The 26,056-nt window shown below is 43.2% G+C and overlaps 1 protein-coding gene across 5 annotated transcripts in view; it reads left to right on the top strand.

Moving 5' to 3' along the window:
* Nucleotides 1-26,056, top strand: part of FOXN3 (forkhead box N3) — a 267,558-nt gene that overhangs the window by 223,701 nt on the left and 17,801 nt on the right. For 3 of the 5 annotated variants that reach the window (XM_077463745.1, XM_077463747.1, XM_077463746.1), the window contains exon 5: nucleotides 8,750-8,815. The exons of 1 other annotated variant lie outside the window; for it this stretch is intronic. In XM_077463745.1, coding sequence (XP_077319871.1) covers nucleotides 8,750-8,815 — 66 coding nt within the window. The remainder of the gene's footprint in view (nucleotides 1-8,749; nucleotides 8,816-26,056) is intronic. One more of the 5 variants, XM_077463748.1, reaches the window with a different exon arrangement.

The following is a 26,056-nucleotide window of genomic DNA, read 5'->3' as shown; positions in this document are numbered from 1 at the left end:
AGAAACCTAATGAAGGGGGCAATGTTGGGCCGAAACGTGTTGGCTTCCTCATTTGATTTTCTATGTGACCTTCCATTGGAATCAGATTATATCTGGAAGGGTTAATGTGGTGCTTCTGTCGCAGATCCAATGCGTTGAGTGATGATATCATCGCGTGCAAAGTTACAGATTGGAGCTCACGGCCTTTTAATAATCAACAAAAATGATCCAGTTGCTGGATTGTGACGGGGCAGAAATATTTCATGTAGATTTGCAGGTTCTGTAAATTTTAGTGTCTCTCTCATATTTCCTCATTCGGAAATGAGTTTTTGTGCGTAAAATTTTGCTGTTCAAGTTGATTTATTCACTAAATATTTTTGGTAAAATGGTATAAGCGTATCTGGTCTGATATAGATAGATGGAGATTATATATATATATATATATATATATATATATATATATATATATATATATATATATATATATATATAATCTATCTATATTTTCATTCATCACCGTCATTCACTAGAGCTGATGCAGCAGGAGGAGGATGTGATCAGGAATTGTGTTACTAGTCAAAATATTTTCCTGCCTGTTTTTATTACACAACAGAAGACACAAAGTACAAAGTGATGTTTGTGTTGTCAGTGACCTGAAACCGAGCAGAAGGAACCAACACTGCCCTCTGCTGGCTGATCAGTGTCACAGCGCTTACTACTGAGTGTAAAAAAACAAAAACAAACTTTGGGATGTTTTTAACAAAATCATGTTTGTTTCTACAATAATAATTTATTTGAAATAGGCGAATGCCAAAGCAAGTCTCCACTATACGGAGCTGTGTGTCACGGATGGAGGGTGAAAAGGGGGGGGGGGGGACTTTCCATGGAAAGGAGGATAGTTTTGATGATTGCATCAACAGTGGTGTGAAGCCAGCCAGACAATTGCGGAGTGTACTGGAGTCTGGCTGAAGATCCAAGAGACATGAGGCATGCAAGAGAGCATTTAGAGACGCGAGGCACACTTGCAAACGCAAGGTACACACCGACAGAGACAGGGCTCATTTGGAGACGCATTGTACACAAGGCTCACTTGGAAACATGGGCACACAGGGGTGCACATGAAGACATATGGCATACAGGGCTCACTTAGCATCACGGGGCACATCTATAGACAGGGGGCACCCAGGGGTCACTTGGAGATACAAGGCATACAGGGCACACCTGGAGACACAGGGCACTCAGGTGCTCATTTGGAGACTCATGGCACACAAGGCTCACTTGAAGACATGGGGCACACAGGGTGCACCGACAGAGGGCAACCAAGGAGCTCAATTGGATACACAGGGCACATCAACAGACAGAAGGCACCCAGGGGCACACCTACAGACAGAGGGCATCCAAGGGCTCACTTGGAGACACAGTAAACAGGGTTACAATTGAAGACACATGGCATACAGGGCTCACTTTGAGACATGGGGCACATCTACAGACAGAGGGCACCTAGGGGCTGACTTGGAGACACAGGACACACAAGGAAAGCCACTGGATACAGGGAACACTTGGAGACACAGCTGACGGGGGTGCACTTGGAGACAAAGGGCACACAGGGATTCATTTGGAGACTTATGGCACCATAGGTCACGTGGCACATGGGGCACACAGGGGCATCCTTGAAGACACAGGGCTTACTAACCAACACGGTGCACTTGGGGATACAGGGCACATCTACAGACAGAGGGCATCCAGGGGCACACGTGGAGACACAGGGCACACAGAGGCTAACTTGGAGATGCATGACACTTGGAGACACGGGACACACAGGGATGCACAGAGGTGGCCTTTAAGACACAGGGCTCACTTAGAGATACAGAGCACATCCAGGACATCCAGGGGAGACACAGGGCACACAGGGTCTTTGTGATGCCAGTTAGGTTTTGTTGGACAGCCTTCTAGGCACAGCCCTGTTCGTGCCAAACTCTGAATAATGGATTTAGCAGTGCCATGGGGTGAAGTCCAAACCTTGGCATATTTTGTTGTAACACTACTGATTGGCGATTCTCCAGAACCTTACCCTGGACTTTCTTTGATACCTCCAAGGTCTTCATGATCCCAATGAGATTTTGTTGGACAGCCTTCTCTAGGCACATCCTTGCTTGCAGGCGTATTCTGAATAATGGATTAAAATCGACTATGAGTGAAGTTCAAAGATTGGCTTATTTTGTTGTAACCCTACTTGATAGGTGCTTCTCCAGAACCTTACCCTGGACTTTCTTTGATGGCTCTCAGGGCTTCATGATGCCCATTATTACGTTTTGGTGGTCAGCCTTCCCTAGGCACAGTCTTGTTTGTGCCATATTCTGAATAATTGATTTGTCAGGGCTACGGGGTGAAGTTTAAAGCTTAGCTTGTTTTGTGTAACTCTGCTCTGGTTCTCCAGAGTCTTACCCTGGACTTTCTTTGATGGCTCAGATGGCTTCATGATGCCCATTATTATGTTTTGGTAGGTAGCCTTCTCTAGGCACAGTCTTGGTTTTTCCCCATGTTTTGAATTGTTTAATTAATAGGATTATGAGGTGAAGTTCAAAGCTTGGCATATTTTGTATAACCCTGCTCTGATCTGGTTCTCCTCCGGACTTTTACCCTTTGATGGCTTTGAGATCTTCATGATGCTGTTGGGTTACCTATGTTCTCTAGAGAACGGCAGGGCCTTCCAGACACAGATATTAATTTTGTGATTATGTGGCTCCTGGAGAAAATGAAATTGTTGCACCGAAGTTTAATTAGGGATTTTAATGAAGATGGGGGAAGGGGAGGGGGTTCTAAATTTTAAGAGTCAAGGAGAAGTGTACCTGCTCCTCCCTGTACCCTGGAAGTCCGATCATTAGGTTCTTACTGATCATTAGACCATTTGCCTCATTGATCTTTAGATCATTGATCATTAGGCTCTGGCAGCACTGTTACAGTTTGTACAATGACAGTTCAATCACACATGGTTCATACTTTGTTTCCCAACATTTAAACTGTATGTCAAGCCAAAAATACATTTTGGGGTTTCAGAACATCTCCTCTTCATCAGGAATCTTGCATGTGGTTAAAGGACTCAAAGAGGCAGCATTACTGGGGTACTTTAATGAAATAGTGATTCATGTAATATCTGCAGCGTTAGTGAGATAACCATATTTAAGCCCTGATAAAGGTGGAGTGTTTTGAGCAAAACGCGTTGAACGTTTTATATGATAAATCATTAAAGTTACATTGGGCTGGGACTCTTTCATCGTGTGGTCTGGTGATCTTATTGTTTTCTTTTTACACTTTAATTCGCATTCCAGGTGCCCAACGCAGGAGAGCCTTGCTTTACATCAAGCAGCCTCAGTAGAGCCAGTGAGCGCATTAAATAATTTCTTTCTCCATTTTAGTGAATGAATACGTTTTGAAGTCCCAGTGCATCTTGCAGGGGAGGGGCAGGAGTAAGACATACCACAAAAGATGCAGGTGATGAAGTGACGTGCTGTCGCCCCCCTACAGGAAAAATGGCACATCCTGCTGTCCTCTGAGCACTACTAATGTGCAAGCTCTTTATCCCTGTGTGTGTGTGTCGATCTTATGGGATAGCACGCTGTAAAATCTGCAGTGTCAAGTGCTCTGTTCTGGGAAAGTTGCTTTAATCTCCTCTGAGGACTATAGAGATTAATCCGGAGTTCCCCCAGAGACAAGGGTGGGGGGATTGGGAATTAGATGCCCCGGCTGTCACTTGCCTGAGAATCCTGTAATTGCGCTCAGGATGTTGATGAAGCATGTGGCGGCTTTTCCAACGTCCTTTCCCGGCTCCTGACTGGTGGTGTATGCCTTTTATTTACTTTTTCCCAAATAGTCTGCTTCTGCGGGGAGCCGGTAAATAGAAACGTCTGCATGTGGGGTGATTGGTGATCACTGACCGCTGGATGAATGGAGATCATTGACTGCTCTGCACAGTACTACTTCTTTTGTCCTGTATGCCGGGTGTAATTCTTGGTATCAGTTATTCTGTATGTATGGACTCTGCACAGTACTACTTCTCTTGTCCTGTATACTGGGGGTATTTATTAGTATCTGTTCGTATGTATGTGTGTGTGTGTGTGTGTGTGTGTGTGTGTATGTATGATATATATATATATAGATATATAGATATATATATAGATAGATATAGATATAGATATAGATATAGATATAGATATATATATATATATATATATATATAGAGATATATATATAGAGATATATATATAGAGATATATATAGAGATATAGAGATAGATATATAGATATATAGATATATATATATAGATATATATATATATATATATATATATATAGAGATATATATATATAGAGATATATATATATAGAGATATATATATATATATATATATATATATATATATATATATAGATATAGATATAGAGAGAGACTCTGCACAGTACTATTTCTCTTGTCCTGTATGCTGGGGGTATTTCTCAGTATCTGTTCTTATTCTGTATGTATGGACTCTGCACAGTACCACTTCCCTTGTCCTGTATACTGGGTGTAATTCTTGGTATCTGTTCTTATTCTGTAGGTATGGACTCTGCACAGTACTACTTCTCTTGTCTTGTATGCCAGGGGTAAATCTTAGTATCTGCTCTTATGTATGTATGTATTTATGTATGGACTCTGCACAGTACTACTTCTCTTGTCCTGTATGCTGGGTGTAATTCTCAGTATCTCTTCTTATTCTGTATGTATGGACTCTGCGCAGTACCACTTCTCTTCCCCGCCCTGGGAAATAGCGCGCATATCTCACCGGAGTTCATGTAGACAGGAAGTGGCTACCTTTAATAACTTGTTTATCTTCCAGCTGCTGCAGACTGACAGTCCTCGGAGGTTGCACATTTGTAACGATTGCCTTCTTCACCTGTGTCAGTAAAAGGAACTTAATAACTGAAATTTTTATACTAGCAAAACCATTTTTATTCCCCTGTCTAGATGGCGTGCAGCGGAGCTGTTCCAGCAAATTGATTTGATTTCCCGTGTAATTCAGCGGAGATAGTGACAAGTGAGAGCGCGCAGCGGGTCATTGGCCTCTGCGCACAGAAGGGGCGACAGTTGAGTGTCCACTCCTGCCTGTTGGCTCCCTACTGCACACTTTGTCGTCTCGTCGGCCCCGGCTGCTCCATCAGCGAGTTTCGCCTCGGGGCCAACAGACGCACCGCCGGGCAGATGTTCTTTTCTTTTAGGATTTTTTTTTTCCTCGCCGGCTGGTCCTGGATGTTTACTGTCGTCATGGTGATGCCGGTTGCCATAGCACCTGGCCTGCTTGCCTCGGTGTGTTGCGAGGGCGGCAGTGGCGGCGGGGATATAGTCAGAAGAACTCATAATATTTTCCTGTGTCGCTGCGGCCGGCCATCTGTCAAGTGACAAAAGCGGAACCCAATTCTGCCAGAGCTGGAGGGAAGCGGCGGTTTCTGGACCTGATCGCGGGAATCCAGCACAGCAGCGCAATGTCCATCCTGGTTCCCCCATTTGTTCTTTGTTCCTGGCATTAATACACGTTAATAAAATCCGGCGCACATTGACAATGAGGCCACCCCAAGAAATGGGAGTGCGATGCCTTAAAGTGGAGTGATCATTGGATATATCTTTAATGTTAAGCCCGGTATCCTCAGTAATGTGTATAACCCTTCCAGGTATTTATGACCTGGAAGATCACAGCACCCCCCCCCCCCCCCCAACATTGGCTACATCTGCTCTTCTCTAGAAGGACAGCACCATCTTTATTCTGGCATCAAACAGGGCCACAGATCAGCCCCTATTACCTTGTGACTTGCTACAAAGTTACATTGTTGCAGATTGATTACCGGTGGGAGGAGAGGAGACTGAGAAAACGCTTCCACCTGCCTGTAGCAGACTAATGACATCATCTCAGCCTAGGCAAAGTCACTGACAGGACCTCAAGAATGGCTTTTTAATGGTAAAAGGTGGAGCTGTTCTGAGCAAGGATCCTGTTGGGACACGTCAGGAATTTGTTGTTCATGTAAACTTGTAAAAGATGCACATTAAGTAAATCAGTTATTACTTTACATATTGGCATTACTTGAAATCTTTTCAATGTACAAACTAGTAGGTGAAATCAGGCTTGCAGTGATAGTGTTTGCTTTGAAAGCTGGTGAAGGTAAGGTTCCTTGGTGGATGCAGGACAGAGTTAAACCCCTGACAATCTCTTTTATTTGCTTTGCCCATTATGAGGGGGTCCCCACCATCCCTTTGCTGAGTTTCTGGGTCTACATACATTCTGGATCCATGATGAGGGATTCCCACCAACCCAAAACTGAGCTCCTGGGTCTGTACACTGCCTGTGAGCATTATGAGGTTCTCCACAATCCCTGTGCTGATTTCCCAGGTCTGTACACCTGCTATGCCCATTATGAGGGGTTCTCACCAACCCTGAGCTGAGTTCCCAGGTCTGTACTCCTACTGTGCCCATTATGAGGGTCTCCTCCATCCCTTTATGGAGTTCCCATGTCTGTACACCTACTGTGCCCATTATGAGGGTCTCCTCCATCCCTGTATGGAGTTCCCAGGTCTGTACACCTACTGTGCCCATTATGAGGGTCTCCTCCATCCCTGTATGGAGTTCCCAGGTCTGTACACTTGCTGTGCCCATTATGAGGGTCTGCTCCATCCCTGTATGGAGTTCCCAGGTCTGTACACCTACTGTGCCCATTATGAGGGTCTCCTCCATCCCTGTGATCTGTCACTGGCCACAGTGATCACTGCCCATCTGTACCATGTGATTAGCTGTAGTCAATCACAGCTAATCACAATAGTAAACACTGAATGAAAAGTTTTCACTCAGAAAAACATGGTTGCTTATTCTGTAACTGTAAAATTCATTGTTATAAGCAATCACAGTAACCCTGTGTTTTACTGGTCACAGTATGTAAAAAAAATGTTTATAAAATGTAATGGAAAAGGAAAAAAATATTAAAACAATTGAAAAACAATTATTACTTTTTTTGTGTATTATTGTTTTTTTTTTTTATACATACGGTCACCAGTCAGTGTCCCTGATCACCGCCACATCAGTCATATGATGACGCTGTACTGCACTAGTGACTGTGAAAATTGTGAACATTTTAAATGTCGTCATTTTCCAAAAAATTGTGAGGAAAAAAATGACAACTTCAAAAGAAACTCACCGTGCCTCTTATTAAATACCTTGGACTGTCTACTTTCCAAAAAGAGGTCATTTGGGGGATATTTGTACTGTCCTGGCATTTCCGGCCCTCAAGAAATGAGACTGTCAATTTTCAGATATGTACCATATTTTGTGGACTCCATAACTTTCCTACAGACTAAATAATATACGCTGATTTGGGTTATTTTCACCAAAGAAATGTAGCAGAATAAATTTTGGCCAAAATTCATAAAGAACAATTATTTATTTGCAAATTTTGTATAGCAAAAAAAAAGAAAAAGCCAGTGGTGATTAAAGAGGGATTCCACCAAAAAAAAATAATATTAAAAGCCAGCAGCTATAAATACTACAGCTGCTGACTTTTAATAAATGGACACTCACCTGTCCCGGGTTCCAGCGATGCCGGCAGCCGAGGCCGATCGATCGCTCGGCTCTCGGCTGCTGTAGTCACCATTCTAGGTGAGGGAATCAGGAAGTGAAGCGAATCGGCTTCACTTCCCGGTTCCCTACTGCGCATGCGCGAGCCGCGCCGCGCAATAGGAAATCTCTGCGCTGTCACTGGGACCCGTGTGTGTCCCAGCAGACAGTGCGGCAGGACAGGAAATGACGTAGACTCCCACGGGAGTCTATGCCCGGAAGTGGGTGAAAATAGCTGTCTTTGACAGGTATCTCCACCCCCCTCCCCCCTGAAAGGTGTCAATTGTGACACCGGAGGGGGGAGGGATCCGATCACCGGAGGTTCCACTTTAGGGTGGAATCCCGCTTTAAATACCACTGAAAGAAAGCTCTATTTGTGTGGGAAAAAAAAAAAGATACAAAATTTCTTATGGTTACAATGTTACATGACCGTGCAATTGTCATTCAAAGTGTGGCAGCACTGATTGCTGAAAATTGGCCCGGGCAGGAAGGGGGTGAAAGTGTCCGGTATTGAAGTGGTTACTTTTTTTCATTATTTCACATTTGCATCAGATTGGTTAACAATTTCAAAACGATTAAATAAATGACTGATTATTGATGATGGTTTGAAGTCGCTAATCTAGTCCTGTAAGTCTCTTTAGATCTTTTTGTCGGCCACTTTGACATATTTTGTTACTCTGAATAGATTTTTGTGTTTTTAAATGTAACTTTTAGTTATGGTAGAAAGTTGTATAATTTTTGGCTGCACTCATCAGCCTATCAGTTCACTAGGAAGCAGTGACATCACCGGCCTGCCAGCAGGCTCCCAGTGAACTGATTGGTGGTGTTCCAGTTTCGGCATTCTTTCTGGTGACGGTTTACTTCCAACTAAAACCTTTTTCTTTAACAAAGTTCCTGATGGACTTCTTGAGTTCGCCGGGGGGTGAGGTAATCCGGAAAATTGCCTCCTGTCCTCGCTTCTTCCTCCTTGTCTGTCTGACGCTTCTCTGTCCAGCCGTCTGCCTTCCTTCCATGTCCTCCATGGCGTCCCTGCCACGGTGGTGGGTGATATGTGTGATCTTCCATAGTGCGTGTCGTAGAGATAAGTGTGCCATGCAGAGATCGGTCCTCAGTAACGTGTCTGTTGGTTGATTTTTCCAGATCCGGACATTGCCGCTGCCAGCGCCATGATGCTCTTGAATTCTCCCCATGATTTACACGCAGGTTGTGAGTACACGCCTCTGTACACTTATTGGTAGAGACGCACACACACTCCACAACTCGCACTGTTTAGGTGACATCACTTCCATTATTATTGAACCTGAAATCGGAAAAATCCAGACATCACACCCCTCTCCCCCATAGCACCACTCTCCATAAAGATACATTTTAACAGAAGACATGGCCTAGGGAGCTGCTGGGAAAAGTTGGGGATTTTATTGGAATGCAAGGCACCTATACTGTGGATCTTGGCTTAATGTACTGACGCGTTTCACACTATAAGGCTTTATGATGAACCTCTTTCCACCGTTCCTTTACCAAGGTCTTTATGCCAGGGGGTGGAGTTTGGGTCAAGGGCCAGCTGATCACATGACCACTGGGTGCAGGTGGCAAGTACACACCTCTGTACACTTATTGATAGAGAAGCACACGCACTCTGCAACGCACACTCTCTAGGTGACATCACTTCCTTTATCATCCACCCTGAAATCGGGAAATCCAGGCATCACCCCCCGCCCCCTCCAATAGCACCATTCTCCATGAAGATACATTGTAACAGAAGATGTGGCCTTGGGAGCTGCTGGGAGACATTGGAGATTTTATTGGAATGCAAGGCGCCTGTACATTGGATCTTAGCTTAATGTACTGACGCGTTTTACACTATAAGGCTTTATGATTAACCTCTTCCCACCTAGCTCCAGCTTCCCTTTACCAAGGTCTTTATGCCTGTGGGGAAAGACCAGCTGATCACATGACCACTGTGATTGGCTGTCACAGTGGTCACATGATCAGCGGCAGGTCCCTCCAGCTCCTGATCATTAGTGGAGAATGAGAACTGTCTTTGGCAGCTCGATCAATGTGCTGGGAGCGTCCAGTTAGCACAGAGAGCTGGATGAATATGTATGGTGTGTGTGTGTGTGTGGATATTAAACTCTACCATCCTTAGGTTACAAGGGCAGCAAGAGGTTAAGCATGATTTGGTGTGAAACGCGTCAAGTCCTTATGCTTTACGATAAAGCTTATATTTTGCCTTTATGGTTCCCACTCCCCCATTCATTAAATGGTTATATAGGACCTTTCTATTGTCAATATATATTTTAATTCTAGTGATGGCATTGTTGGGTATTTGTGTTTTTTCTATGCAATGCAGGGAGGTCATGGCTGGTGGAAGGAGCTGGATGTTCTCAGGATCTATGTACAGCACCCCAAGGACTCATCCTACCAGTCATGATCCTCCTGCATGGCATAGAGAAGCACAGAAACCTCGGTATGCTTCTCAAGAGGCCCCCCCACAGTCTTGATGCAAACAGAGAGCTGGCTCTTGGGAGGAGTTATGCAAATATCAAAATGCATTTATGGGCGGGTATCAGTCTGGAGGAGTGGTGGACGTTCCTAAGCAGGTTACATTTGCATGCAGAACACCCTAGGTAACACCCACATTTGATGCTGAACCTCCAACTGAAATCTAATGAATGGGCTGAGCCAGGGGCAGTCAGGCTGTGGAGGAAAGGGTAAGGTAATACAGGGCATTCTCAAGCCAGGAAATGAGGTGGGCTCTATCTGACTTGCTGCTCAGTGTGCTGTGAAATCAGAGTATGACATTTCAGTCCCGGAGAGGAGTCTGTGCAACTGTGCAAAGGCTGAAGGGAAGGCTGGAGGACCAATTTAAGCCTCATTTGGTTTGAAATGTGTTAACACATTAGATTTTGATGTATACAGTAGGTGCCTTTTATTCCAATAAAACCCTTTTGTAAGCCACTCCTTGGATTTTCACTTCCTGTGTGCTGACACTCCGAGCACTAATTGGAACAGCTACATAGAATGCTAACAACTCCATACTAACAGTGGAGGCTGTTATAGCCCCAAAGTGGACAAGTGCTATTATAATGGCCAAGGGGAAGGAGGGGGACAATTCCATACCAATGGGGCCATGGTTGGGGCAACTGAATATTAATGACCGTGGATGGGACAACTCAATATTGATGACCGTGGATGGGACAACTCAATATTGATGACCATGGCTGGGACAACTCGATATTGATGACCATGGCTGGGACAACTCAATATTGATGACCATGGCTGGGACAACTCAATATTGATGACCATGGCTGGGACAACTCAATATTGATGACCATGGCTGGGACAACTCAATATTGATGACCATGGCTGGGACATCTCAATATTGATGACCATGGCTGGGACAACTCAATATTGATGACCATGGCTGGGACAACTCAATATTGATGACCATGGCTGGGACAACTCAATATTGATGACCATGGCTGGGACAACTCAATATTGATGACCATGGCTGGGACAACTCAATATTGATGACCATGGCTGGGACAACTCAATATTGATGACCATGGCTGGGACAACTCAAGACTGACACTGGATGGGACATCTCCATATTATTGACCATGAATGGGACAAATTCCCATTGATGGCTTTTGTGGGGTTGGGGGCAAATCTCTAATAATGGTTTAGGAATCGATGCCCACCAAGATCATATTGGTCAATGTTTCTCAACTCCAGTCCTCAAGTACCTCCAACAGGTCATGTTTTCAGGATTTCCCTCAGGTGAAATGGCTGTGGTAATTACTAAGGCGGTAAAATTTATCAAATCACCTGTGCAAAATAATGGAAAGCCTGAAAACATGACCTGTTGGGGGTACTTTGAGGGCTAGAGTTGAGAAATATTGATATAGGTGATAGTCGGGTATCTGCAACCTTTTTGATCATATAGTGTGTATATATACACTCACTACAAGATTCTCCCCAGAAGAGTGGAGATTGTTATAGCCCCAAATGGAGGGAGGGACAACATGGTAATAATGGTCATAGAGGGAACAACTTCATATTAATGGTCATTGAGTTGAGAACAACCCTGTTTTACTGGCTATGGAAGGGACAACAACTTATTATTGGCCATAGGGGGAAGGGGGAGGGGGGGATTAACTCCATTAATGGTCTTGAATCGGGATGTCCAACAAGACCATATAGATATGATGGTCGGGTATCCACACAACCTTTTGGTCATATAGTGTATGTATATACTCCATAAATTCTTCCCAGAATAATTTTTATAGCTCCAAAGTGGGGATAGCCAAATGGGGGGGGGGGGGTTGTCAACGCTATAACAATGACCATTGAGGGGGGAAACTCCATATTAATGGCCATTGAGGGGGGAAACTCCATATTAATGGCCATTGAGGGGAAAAACCCATATTAATGGCCGGGGGGGGGGGGGACCATATTAATGGCCATGGTGGGGGGTGGGGGGAACAACTTCATATTAATGGCCATTGAGGGGGAACAACTCCATATTAATGGCCATGGTGGGGGGTGGGGGGAACAACTTCATATTAATGGCCATTGAGGGGGAACAACTTCATATTAATGGCCATTGAGGGGGAACAACTCCACATTAATGGCCATATAGTCTATTTATACACTCCAAAACATCTTCCTAGAGGAGCAGAGGCTCCCATTGTCCAAAAAAGTAGGAAACTCTATATTAATGACATATAAGGGAACACCTTCATATTAATGGCTGGTGAGGCGGGCAACGCTATAATAATGGCCATGGTTTTGAAATAGGATGTCAAACAAGATCATAGAGGGTATAATAGTGACGGTATCCACTCATTTTCGGTCTATAGTGTATTTGTCATCATATATGCTATAATTTGGCTTTAGGTTCCCAGCTCCACCCACTTTCCCATGGGGATTATGGGGGTTCTCACTCTCTGTGCTGAATTTTTCCCTTTTTATTTTCACATAATAAAGACTGTTTAAGGTATTCTCATAAATGAAGGAAACGGTTGAATTCGTATTTCTTGTAGAAATTAGCATGACGCAATTCAGTCTGCGTTTTACATAACATAAATATTAATACAATATAAGAAGGTTTACCAACTGTAATTGGGTGTATTCCATTCAAGAGGCCTGGATATGTGACTAGTGGTAAGGCATTGATCACATGAACTTTGCAAGTGATTTCACTGCACACTGTGAGCTTCTCACGATGTGCATTAGAAATTGCAGCAAGTCCAATAGAGAGCCCGCTGAAGGATGCTCAGCGTCATCTAGCCCTTTCTTTCCTCCCCAGCCTGACTGTCCCAGGCTCACCCCTTTCATTCATTGGATTTCAGGTCTTTGGGTTGTAGAGGTTTTGCATTACATTTACATACCTCCAAACTTTTTTGAGAAGGGAAGGAGGGATACTTATAAGCAAAGCCATGTAGGCATAGGACAAAACTCGTGCCACCTTTTTTTTTTTTTTTTTTTTTTAATCTTTTTATTAATTTTAATTTCAGAAAAAACTCAGCGGGAGGGGGAACAACTCCATATAGAAACACTCTGGTGCCAGAGCCATGAGCTGTGGGTGGAGTTGCTAGATTTGCGTGCGGGGGATGCTGCCAGAGCCGCAAACCCCGCAAGTGAGGGGGTCGTGGGTTCAGTTGCTGCAGTTGATGGGGCACAAGTGGCTGCAGTTGATGGGGCACAAGTGGCTGCAGTTGATGGGGCTCAGGTGGTCTGCAGTTGGCGGGGCTCAGGTGGTCTGCAGTTGGCGGGGCGCAAGTGGTCTGCAGTTGGCGGGGCGCAAGTGGTCTGCAGTTGGCGGGACACAAGTGGCTGCATATAATGGGCACAGTGAGGCTGCAACTGATGGGAGGAGCACCAGTCGCCACTGTTAATGAGAGAGGGAGGAACCAGGGAAGGGCAAAATATGAGCAGATTAAACTTCAGCTTCAATTTTCCCATTACTGACAAATTTACCGGAGGCTTGGTTCACACTAATACGTTTTTTTTGTGTTATTTTTTTTGTTTTGTTGTTTTTCTTCGTACTTTTTGCAGAAATGTAGGACATTATTTTTAACATGGGTTCCTGTGGAACACGTTCACATCGATGCATTTTTGTGCCTCTGCGTTTTTTGGAAAGGGCCCGGGACTTTTTTTTTTTTTTTAAATGCAAAACGCTGCTTTTTTTTTTAGACTTAAATGTAGAAGCCGCAGACAAGCATGTAGTACGGTTTTTAGCACTTTCTGGCCAAATAAAAAAGAAAAAAGAATCAAAAGCGCATATCCGAAAACACGGAGAGCGCAGCAAAAAGCGGCGCTGAAACTCTCAAACGCAACATTGCATAGGTTTGAATTACAAAAAGTAAACTTCTCTTGATGCTCAATAACGTTTGATTACTGTGGGGATACTCGTGTGTAGAGAGATTTCATTTTTAGAACTTTTTTTTTTTCTTTTAGCCTGGGCTCACACATGTGCGGTGCAAATTGAAGCTCAGGTTTCCCTGCGAAGAGAAAACTCAGTTGTTCAGCGTTTCATGTCAGTTTTTGATCAGTATCCGCTCAGGATTGCATCAGTATTTTATCCTGTTCACAATAGAATACATCTGCGAATCAGATGCGTGCCCATAGAAGATAATGGGCCTGAATTCGCACCTGAGCTGGACCGCACTGCCTAGCAAACGCACACGTTTTTTGTGCAATGCGGGGTGCGAATGCACCGCAGATATGTGAACCAGCCGCATTAAAACGAATGTATTTTGATGTCCTGCGAATTGGATGTGGTGTAAGCTGCATCTAAAGCCCCATACACACTATCAGATTGTCTGCTGATTTTTTTCCATCAGATTTACCAAAACCATATAATATGAGGTCAAACCTTAGGGGTTTCAATGTGTATGCAATCAGGCAGGCCCTTGTACTACATGGTTTTGGTAAACCTGAAGGAAAAAATCAGCAGACAATCTGATAGTGTGTATGGGGCTTAATTCGCATAGGTGTGAACAGGGCCTTAAAATATTTGATTTTACTTAGCTGAAATAAAAAAAAAATGTAAAAAAAAAAAAAAAAAAATCCAATAAAAAAATGTAAAAATTAAAAAAACAAATTGCAAAATAAGACATTTTGAAATAAAAGTAATTTTCCTAAAATGATATCTATAGTCAGAGCATTTGTTGGTCCTTAGCAGGGTGGGGAAGGGTTAATTCATTTCCTTTCTAGGAGACACCACAGGATGTTGAGGGAAATCCTCTCTTGGATAGCTGCAACTGCAAGTGTCCCCATTAGGAGATTTCCTTCTTGTTTCTGTCCCGGTGACAACTCAAAATTTCTATCACTTACAGTCCGGATGATGATGGTCATTAGGACCAATGGAGCAATAAAAACAAGCCAGGGTTTCTGACCTTTCTACACTGCTATGCAAAAAATAAATAAAAAAATTTACATTAAGCCCTGGTTGAAGTTGCGACTTGTCATGCATTTTTTTTTGAACTGTCAAATCGCACCGGTGTGTGCCAGGGCTTAGATACACTTTATTAAGCGTGAGACATAAATTGAATTGTAGCTTCTGTGTATCTCTTTTATCTCCATATGGCACACATCCGGTGGAACTTCCCCTCTTTCCTCTGACAGCTGAAAAAAATCTTGCATTTCTCATCATTTGATCGTTGTCACCAGGACAAAAGGAGAAGGCGAATCTCACTAGTGGGGACACAGGTTTCCTCGCTTTCACACTCCATCCAAAGCAAAAATCGTTTTTGGCTTTAGATCTACTTCTAGGAATCTCTTGGTCACAGCTTTGTTTTCCTGCACATGGACGCACAAAATTAAAAAGGTGTTAAACCCAAAAAGCAAATGTTATATTGCAGCTTATCAATTCTTAGCTGTGATGGCTGCATTCGTTTTCATTTTTTAGGCTTTCTTTTCTTTCTTTTTTATCTGTTGATCCGGTCAGCAAGTCTGTTTTTTTCAAAAGCACAAGCTCTCCAGCAGACTGTATCAGTTTACAGCAGTGGTCGGCAACCTCCGCACGCAAGCTGTGGTGAAACTACAAATCCCATCATGCCTCTGCCTCCAGGAGTCATGCCTGGGATTGTCAGGGTCTTGCAATGTCTCATGGGACTTGTAGTTTCAAAACAGCCCGGAGGGCCGAGGTTGCCTACCACCTGGTTTACAGGGATGAGACAAACCATTTAACACTGGCAGGGTTGCTTACAATGATCAGCTTTTATTCATGGAAAACTTTTATCCCAAAAGGAAAAAAAAACTGCAGTAACTGATTATTAATAGTGAGCTGGAGTTCGCCTTCAATTTGTTAGTGGTTCTAAATCTGCTAATAGATTTAACATTCCCCTCCCCCCCCAGACTGACATTGCTACTGTCTGCTGTGCCTCCTGTGCTCCTTCATCCAGACTTAAACAGGAGGTGTTTTACACCAGGGGAGAAAAGCCAAAGAATAGAAAATGAATGCAGCCATCCCATCTAATGAATGGTAATCTGCAATATAATACATTTTTGTATTATATACATTTTTTTATAATACATTTTAATACTGCTTTAACTTCTTGCAGACCAGTCGCTGTCATTATACTGCAGCAGGTTGGCACGGCTGCGCAAATCGCCATAGGTGTACATCGGCTGCTTTAAGAGTGATAGGAGGCACGCGCGAGTCACGACGCTGGAGCGGAACGTGCGTGGCAGCGATCGCGCCACAGAGAGCCAGAACAGGGATCTGTCAGTGTAAACAAACAGATCCCCGTTCTGACAGGAGGAGGAGAGCGATCTGCTGTTCCTAGTGATCAGGAACAGTGATTTCCCTCCTCCTCCAGTCAGTCCCCTCCCCCCCACAGTTAAAAACACCTCCCAGGGAACACATTTAACCCCTTGATCGCCCCCTAGTGTAAACCCCTTCCCTGCCAGTGACATTTATACACTAATCAGTGGCTATTTTTAGCTCTGATCGCTGTATAAATGTTACTGGTCCCAAAAAAGTGTCCAATCTGTCCGCCGCAATGTCGCAGTCCTGCTAAAAATGGCAGGTCACCGCCATTACTAGTAGAAAATAAATAATAATAAAATGCCATAAATCTATCCCCTTTTTTGTAGACACAATAACTTTTGCGCAAACCAATCAATATACGCTTATTGTAATTTTTTTTTTTTTATACCAAAAATATGTAGCAGAATACATATTGGCCTAAACTTTTTTTTTTTTGGATATTTATTATAGCAAAAAGTATTTATTTTTTTCCAAATTGTCGCTTTTTTTTGTTTATAGCGCAAAAACCAAAAACCGCAGAGGCGATCAAATACCACCAAAAGAAAGCTCTATTTGTGGGGGGAAAAAAGACATCAATTTTGTTTGGGTACAATGTCGCACAACCACACAATTGGCAGTTAAAGCGCCGCAGTGCCATATCACAAAAAATGGCCTGGTCATTAAGGGGTAAATCCTTCTGGTTCTTAAGTGACCAGAAAAGAAAATGCAGCATAAAGAAACGCGTGTAACGTCACATGACGGTTTATGCCCATAACTGTGCGCACAGTGTTTTCTGACATAAACATTTTTTCTAAACTATGGCGCTAAAGGGTGCCATGTTCATGGACATATTGACTATAGGCTTTTGCATAAGGGCATATATTATGCTAGAGGTGCGACCAAGCGCATGCGTTTTTCTGTGCGTTGGGCAGTCAGTTCAGTTCATTTCAGTGGTCTTCCCAAGATGTCCCCAATTCTTTTTAAAAAATGCACCGCACCAAACCATGTGGTCCTGAGACACCATGAGGTTTTAATGGCAGCACCACGTGAAGGTAAAAAACATTTTGCCTTTACAAGCACTTTAATGCTGGCTGGGGGAGTCTATTGTTCCTGGGGTAGATCTGTTGGGGTGTACTTTGTTGAAGGGGTTTGTTGTGGGGGGGGGGCCTGCTGCTGGTGGTGGGGTCTATTGTTCCTGGGGTAGGTCTGTTGTTGTTGGGGTGTACTTTGTTGAAGGGTGTTTATTTGTGGGTGGGAGGGGCTGTTGCTGGTGGGGGGGGGTCTATTTTTCCTGGGGTAGATCTGTTGGTGTATTTTTTTTGCAGGGGGTTTATTGCTTTTTTGTTTGTTTTTTGTTGGATCTGTTCCTGGTGGGGGATTGATGCTGTGAGGGGATCTGTTGCTGCTGGGGAGGGGGGGGGGGGGGGGGTTCTATTGTTCCTGGAGTAGATCTGTTGTTATTGGGGTATATTTCGCTGCATGGGGTTTGTTGTTGTGGGGAGGGGATATGTTGTTGCTGCTGGGGGAATCTATCATTACTTGGGGGGATATATATATATATATATATATATATATATATATATATATATATATATATATATATATATAAGCGGTAGGGGTGGGATCAAGGGATGGTACACGGAGGTTGGTAGTGGGTGGGACCAAGAGACAGTACTTGGGGGTGGGCCCAAGGGACGGTACTGGGAAGTGGGTAGGAGGTGGGAACAAGATACGGTACTCGGAGGTTGGTAGGAGGTGGGAACAAGAGACGGTACTCGGAGGTTGGTAGGAGGTGGGAACAAGAGACGGTACTCGGAGGTTGGTAGGAGGTGGGACCAGGAGACAGTACTTGGAGGTGGGTAGGGGGTGGGACCAAGAGACAGTACTCAGGGGTGGGCCCAAGAGACAGTACTCAGGGGTGGGCCCAAGGGACGGTACTGGGAAGTGGGTAGGAGGTGGGAACAAGAGACGATACTTGGAGGTGGGTAGGGGGCAGGACCAAGGGTCAGTACCCTGAGGTGGGTAGGGGGCGGAGTCAAAGGGTGACTTGGAAGTGGGGTGTACCTGCACCTATTCTCAGAAAAAAAAAACACCCTGGCAGTGAATACAGGTGTATTTTCCTCTTACGGCTGTGCATCTGTGTGCCAAAGCCCTACCAGAGCTGTGTTCAGATCCTTACAAATAAACATTGTACTCATCTGAAAGCGGCATTTTTTGCATCCGTCTGCACCAGCCCTAATTTTAACCAGTTGCTGACCACCCTATGGCAGTTTTACTGCTACAGAGCGGCGCGCTGTGCGGGATCGCATGTGTATGTATATACGTGATCTTACACTTCCGGTAGCAGGCGCACGTGCACGCCGCCAGCGGCTCACTCCAGCTGTGATTATATATAGCGGCTCCCACGGATCCGATGTCTGCCGGCACCCGCCGATCATTCGGTACACGGGCAGAGCACTGACCAAAGCAGACTGCCGTTCTGTCAGGAGGAAAGGCATGGATCCTGTGTTCCTGCAAAGATCTATCCCTTCCCTTAGTGAACGCGCCTCCCACAATACACAAGCACCAGCTAGGCACACATTTTCTCCTTTAATCGCTCCATGATGTTAACCCCTTCCCAGCCAGTGTCATTAGTACAGTGACAGTGCATATTTTTAGCACTGATCGCTGTATTAGTATGACTGGTCCCCAAAAGGTGTCACGTGTCAAAATGTCCGCCGCAAGTCCTGCTTGAAGTTGCCGATTGCCGCCATTACTAGTAAAAATAAATAAATAAAAATTCCATAAATATCTCATGGTTTGTGGACGCTATAAACGCAAACCAATCCATATACACTTATCGGGATTTTTTTTTTTTTTTTTTTACCAAAAATATGTAGCAGAATACATATTGAAGTAAAAAACATATGTAAAGATGGTCCTGCGCAAATCAAATAATAACTAAAGTGCTACGTGCTTAAAAAATATTACACAATAATATATAAAAAATATAAAAACAGGCACAAATAATAGTCCACAAATAAATCCCAGAAAGTTTGTTCAATGGCATCAGATGTGTTCAAGAGATAATTCAAAGACACAGCAGGTAAAAGATGCTTCTATAAAACGGAATACATATTGGCCTAGATTAGTGAATACATTTTTTTTATTTTTTTTTTAAGTTTTTTTTTTTATTGGATATGTTTTATAGCATAAAATAAAAAAATAGCTTTTTTCAAAAAAAAAAAATAATTTGGAGGGAAAAAAGGAAATTTTATTTATGTGCAGCATCGCACGACCGCACAATTGTCAGTTAAAGCAACGCAGTGCCATATCACAAAAAATGGCCTGGTCATTAAGGAGGTGGGGAGTAAATCTTCCGGAGGTGAAGTGGTTAAATAAGTTGAGAGAAGTATTGCTGAGTGAAACCAACTCCGGGGTTTTATTTTCCTTCACGCCGCGTTCGATATTAGAACGTCAAAATGTCTGTTCCCCTGGCAAATCCGCTTTTTCATTGCGTCTCGGAAATTGCATCTTTTTTTTCGCGGAACGCATTGTTGGATGTTGGGGGGGTGTTTTTCCATATGGGGGACTCTCCATAGGAGTTTATTGGGAATTTTGGGGGAGGGGGGATGGTGATTGCGATGAAAAGCTTCCTTCCTTTATTTCTATAAAACGTTCTGTATTTATATAACATGACAGATCCAGCTGACATGCATGAGTGCGATAATTCATGCTAATTATATATTAAAGCCGGTAATTGTTACCTACATGGCGGCTCGGAGCTGGATTGATGTATTTAAACTTCTCGTTGTAAACGGCGTTTAGTAATGTTATGAGCTCCCTTGTTAAGTCGCTGAACTGGTTTGTGGGCGGGTCCTCATCGGCGCCACCGGAGCCACAAAGTGGCATGTTCATAATTGCGTCAGATGCTTGGGAACAGTCCGGGGGTGTTCAGAAAAGGTGTGAGGGCAGTGAGGCATAGCAGCCAATCGGAGACCAGTTTACTGAATTTGCTGAATCCTGATTGGTTGTTGTGGCTGCCGCTATTTGCGCTGTTTCCTTAAGGGGCCAAAAAATATCCTTAGATGATCCTAAGCCCTCGTTCACATTGCAGCGATTTGTTGTGCCATTGTACAGGTCAAATCGCATGACAGGTTGCACCTTAATGTCGGCAATGGCAGTGTTCAAATCCCTGCGACTTTGTGGTGCCGCATCGATTTGAAAAAGTAGTTCCTGCACTACTTTCGCTGATTTCAAGAGCGACTTGCATAGATATCTGTGCATGAAGCCACACAAATATCTTCAAAGTCGCACCTTAAGTGACCTGACATGCGACTCTGATATTGTGCGATTTTCAGATGAAGTCGCACAATTTCAAAGCCGCATTGAATGTGAATGAGGGCTTATAGTGGAAACTATAATGACCAGCCTCTGCTGCAGCACTTCAACTTGCAACTTGCTACAAAGTTACAATCTGATCACTGGGGGAGGGAGACTGAAGAAATGCTCCCTCCTGCCTGCAGCAGACTGGTGACATCATCTCAGCCTGGTCAAAGAAGGGGGGAGCTGAGGACACGCTTCCTCCTGCCTGCAGCAGACTGGTGACTAGACATGTGCAGAGTGAAATATTTTGTTTTGGAATTTTGTTTTCGTCCGAAAAATAAATGTATTTAGTTACTCCAGAAATTAGTTTTTATTTATTTGGTTTTTCGTTCAAAAATTGCATTCGTCCGAAAATCCACATGAATTACGGTCGAATCTGTCTTTGAAGGCTTATGGTGTCTGTCAAATGTATAAAGAAGATCAGTCGGAGCTGCTAAACTCTATATAGCCTATAGGCGGTGCATTTGACTCCGGAAATGTACGGTTACAGCGTCGTACACTTTCGATGCTCCGTCGAATATTATTATAAACGTGTGTGTTTTTCGTTGCTTTGTCGAATCTCCGTCGTTCATGTTGAATGAAGGGTCTAAGTCTCACGGTGTCAGGTGTTTCTGTGTGTGTGTATGTATGTGTATATATGTGTGTGTGTGTGTGTGTGTGTATGTGTATATATATATATATATATATATATATATATATATATATATATATATATATATATATATATATATATATATTATACTCGTTCAAACAGAAACTGGTGATAGCGATCACTGATCAGACAGGTAACAAGATTCTATAATAAATCCCCCGCACAACACAGGCCGCCTCTGAGGCTATCACAACAACACTAGCAGCAACACTAGTATAAGGTTCTCACACTAACACAATAGCAGAAGATTATTAGGGAAAAGCTAAATTGAACTGTAGTTTGCTTCACTATTGTTCTGCTGCTGTGCTTATGCTTAATAATAATTCAGGTTCTCTGACAAGTGATAATTCAAACGGACCAGCTAAGATTGACTGTCTTCTGACATGATTCAGTGTGTGTGTCTCTCTGCTAGCAATCGTAAGTGAAAGTAAGTTGGCTGTATGTGTGTACTTAGTTCTAGCTATTTTACTGCTCCAGTCCTCCTCTTTGGTTACAATCAGCCAATAACATTCATCATCATCATTATTTTTATTTTACTTCCCCCACCCAATTCCAGAATCTTTTCCCTCTGTCGAATCTTTTCTCTCTGTCGAATCTTTTCTCTCTCTGTCGAATCTTTTCTCTCTCTGTCGATTGTGTTCTCTCTCTGTCGAATCTTTTCTCTCTCTGTCGAATCTTTTCTCTCTCTGTCGAATCTTTTCTCTCTCTGTCGATTGTGTTCTCTCTCTGTCGAATGTTTTCTCTCTCTGTCGAATGTTTTCTCTCTCTGTCGAATCTTTTCTCTCTCTGTCGAATCTTTTCTCTCTCTGTCGAATCTTTTCTCTATATAATCTTGGACTAATAGAGGTAAGGTTAGGCACATTCGACCACATGTTCTATAGACACAGATTGTTATCTTCAGTCACGTCGAATCTCCTATTCTATATCGAACTGTTGTAACAACGAAAACAAAAATAAAGAATTTATTTACGTCGGATCTTTCGTTTTTCGGATTCTGCGCTTTCGTTATCGTTTTGTCGAAACGAAAACGAAAATACCTGAAATTCGGACGAAAACAAATGCATATGTCTACTGGTGACATCATCTCAGCCTGGTCAAAGAAGGGGGTAACTGAGGTCATGCTTCCTCCTGCCTGCAGCAGACTGATGACATCATCTCAGCCTGGTCACAGGCGGAGGGGAGACTGAGAAAATGATCCGCCCTGCCTGCAGCAGACTGACATCATCTCAGCTTGGTCAAAGGGAGAGGGGAGACCAAGGAAATGCTTCCTCCTGCCTGCAGCAAGACTGATTACCTCATCTCAGCCTGGTCAAAGGAGGAGGAAAGGTTGAGGAAATGCTTCCTCCTTCCCGCACCAGACTGATGACATCATTTGAGCCTAGGCAAAGTCTCTGACTGGAGATCAAGGATGGCTTTTTAATGATGAAAGATGGAGTTTTGCTGAATAATTAGATGTTTCCTGTATGTTGTGAAATGTCAGGAATTTAATCACGCAGACTTGTAAAGGTACTGACAGGCCTATATCCAATGTATAGTAAAAATGTACTGGTACTTTAACTTCCAGTATATATATTTATCACTGTTTAGATGTGTCCGCATTAATACTGCTGCCACAGATAATCCCTGTAATGTGTTTATAATTTTTATTTCATATGATCATCAGCTCCATCTAGTGGCCTTAATGCAGAATTTTTCCAAAATCCCTTATTTAGGAAAATACCAGAATATGGCCTCTAGATGGAGCAAATGATCATAGAAAATAAACATATTAGACACATTATAGGGATTTTTTATTTTTTTTTGCATTAGCTGTCTAGTTAGAATGCTGACAGGGTATGTTCTATGCATGTAGCTGAAAAACCTTCTGTAGTACAGCAGCCCCCCAGAGGCCCCCCCCCTTTACTTACCTGAACTAAGTCTTTCCAGCGACAGGGATGAGCACAGCAGCTCAAGCCGCTTTCTCGGGTCCTCATTGGATAGATTGATAGCAGCGGGAGCCATTGACTCCCGCAGCTGTCAGTCAAATCCAGTGACACGGGAAGTTCTGCTGTCTGTGTCAATGGAGGCAGCAGGACACAGGTGCGCACCTGCCTGGGTGCCCCCCATGAAAAGTGGGTTTCCGGGGGGCACTTGAGAAGAGGAAGAGCCATTGGGAGACCCCAAAAGAGGAGGCTCAGGGCTGCTTTGTGCAACACCCTTGCACAGAGCTGGTAAGTATAACAACGTTTGTTTTAAAAAAAATAAAAAAGACAAACCTTTTACAATCCTGAATTCAGTTTATAAAAGAGGAGGCACTAAGGATTGATACATTTTTTTTTTAAATAAAACAGCAGCAGCACTTTCTAGTGCCCTTTCCCAAATTTACACACCTGTGTATGGAAAAAATGTAATATATTGCAGCTTACCCATCCTTTCACATGATGGCTGCATTAGATTCCTTTTTTCAAGCTTTTTTTTCTCTTTATTTTCACCTGGGGATCCTGCCAATAAAACACTTCCTGTGCTAGGGTGACAACGCTCGCTCACTGTAATGTATCCGCGGAGGAGCACAAATCTCTGTGCCCCCAAGCTGTAGGGGGCGTCACCTTGCCCTGGCGAATCGAAGGGGTTTTTGCGTTGGTACAGAGCACAAAAGAGCTACCTGAATTAGTGGCAGCTGGCACAGTTTGTAGAGAAGTTATTGATCCTCCTCTTGAGGTCTGATTGGTTCTGACAAGGGAGACCGCGCCGCACATCCGAAATGAGCCGAGTCCACGACGAGCGGAGTCAGCCGGGCAGGGACGGCGCTTACTTTTATAAATTGTGGTTTCTTCTCCCACTTAAGCTAATTAGACATCGATCGGTCCTTCTAAATATAGCTGGAGACCGGCTCCCGCTTCAAGGATATCATGCAAAACGATCGGCCCCGGAGAACTGACGGGAGGAGAACGGGGAAGATCAACCACCCGGAGCTCTCAGGCCAACGGCAATATCGGAATTGTCTTCAGATTTCGGTGTCTTTGTCATGCTAATGACTCCTTGTTACTGGAAAAGTTTTCTTTTTTTTTCTTTTTTTTTCTTTTTTTTGTTTTGTTTTTTTGTTCACTTGAAAAATAAATTAACTTTGAAAACACAATAGACTTGGGTGAATCAAGCAAGTTTACAAACATAATATTTGTTCTTGCTCTTGCTGTCCCCTGTTGGTGAATTTTTTTCTGGGATCCTCCAACTCTGGCAGACCACTTTTTTCTTTGTCTGATGGAACTGAAAGTGGTTTTAACCACTACAAGACCAGACTTTTTCTGCCACTTTTGTAGTGGAACCTTGGATTACGAGCATAATCTGTTCCAGGAGAATGCTTGTAATCCAAAGCACTCGCATATCAAAGCGTACCCCGCTCCAGATGATGTCCGTGTGACGAAACGCGTAGGGCGTGGCCAGGCAACGTACACCTCGAGCTCAGGCGGAGAAAGCAGAGCGGGACTTTTAAAGCTGTATGCATAACCGCAATTTGAAACCTTTGGTTTGTAAGTAGTTTTAATCTATTTTGTGAATAAAAGCAATGTTTTAAACGGTATCACACTATGGATGTGCCTCTTCTTTACCATATATAACGTGGCACACCGCACTCACGGAAAAACGAGGGATCCCCAGTATCACATCTGAAGGAAGCCAGAGAGCGACACAATAGCTGATATTGTGAAGGCTGATCCACCCCGGACGGGGTCTTTTTTCCGGTGAGAGCATAATAATATATATGTAGCCACTGAACACGAGGAACACAACTGGAAACCATCACCTCCCCCCTTCACCTACGGAAGATTCCGTCACTTATTAGAGACTTTTTCACAATTTCAACCGTACACGGTTCACTTGCAACTTTGCACATTTTTTATTCAATTTTTTATTCTATTTTTCATATCTTATTTTTATTTATTTTTATTTTTATTTTTATTTCTCATCTTATATTGTGCTATTTATTATACTGTGTTAGCTATTACATTGTGCTACTATCGTGATATTCACCTTAAATATATTTTTAGAGCACTAATATTGATCAATCATTAATATCACACCCACGGGTAATTCATCGATATCACATCTAGTCTTTTTTATTTTATTTTTTAATTCATCTTATTTTATCGTACACCTTTACTTTTTATGGCACATGTGGATTTATTTGCACTTGCACTTTATCAATACCAATATATTGTCATAGCTGTTTATGGTATAGGGATAAGCATTCCATATATTATGGTCTCTATTTTTTACTATTTTTGTGTTTAATTAACCAGCACGCTGAGAATTATATGCAATAAGCGCCTCCACTCACAGGTGTTCATTAGTAAATAGCATAGCGTATGTGGTTGCACATTTGAGGTTTGTATCTTGCTATCCCCATCCAATTGCCAGCACACTGTGAATTATATACAATAGAGCCCTCACCCAGAGGTCCGCAATAATAGGTACAGCGCCATATCTATTCCTCTCTTTTCCTTTCAGCATCTTTCCACCCATTTGGGTGGAAATAAATAGAGGCTGCTCTTACCTAACTTTTTATTTGTTAGTATTCAAGTTTAAGGCTCCATAGCGCAACCTACACCCCATCCAACCGAGTTTCTCCATAGTCAATGGAAACGAAGATAATTTGTTCCGCATTGACTTCTATTACATGCAATACTGCATGTGACCA

This window comes from Lithobates pipiens, unplaced genomic scaffold, assembly GCF_037356315.1.
Source record: "Lithobates pipiens isolate NorthernLeopardFrog02 unplaced genomic scaffold, aLitPip1_a1.2 Scaffold_30, whole genome shotgun sequence".
NCBI lineage: Eukaryota > Metazoa > Chordata > Amphibia > Anura > Ranidae > Lithobates > Lithobates pipiens.
Note: the sequence above shows the minus strand (reverse complement) of the source record. Positions and strands in the feature narration are given on the sequence as shown.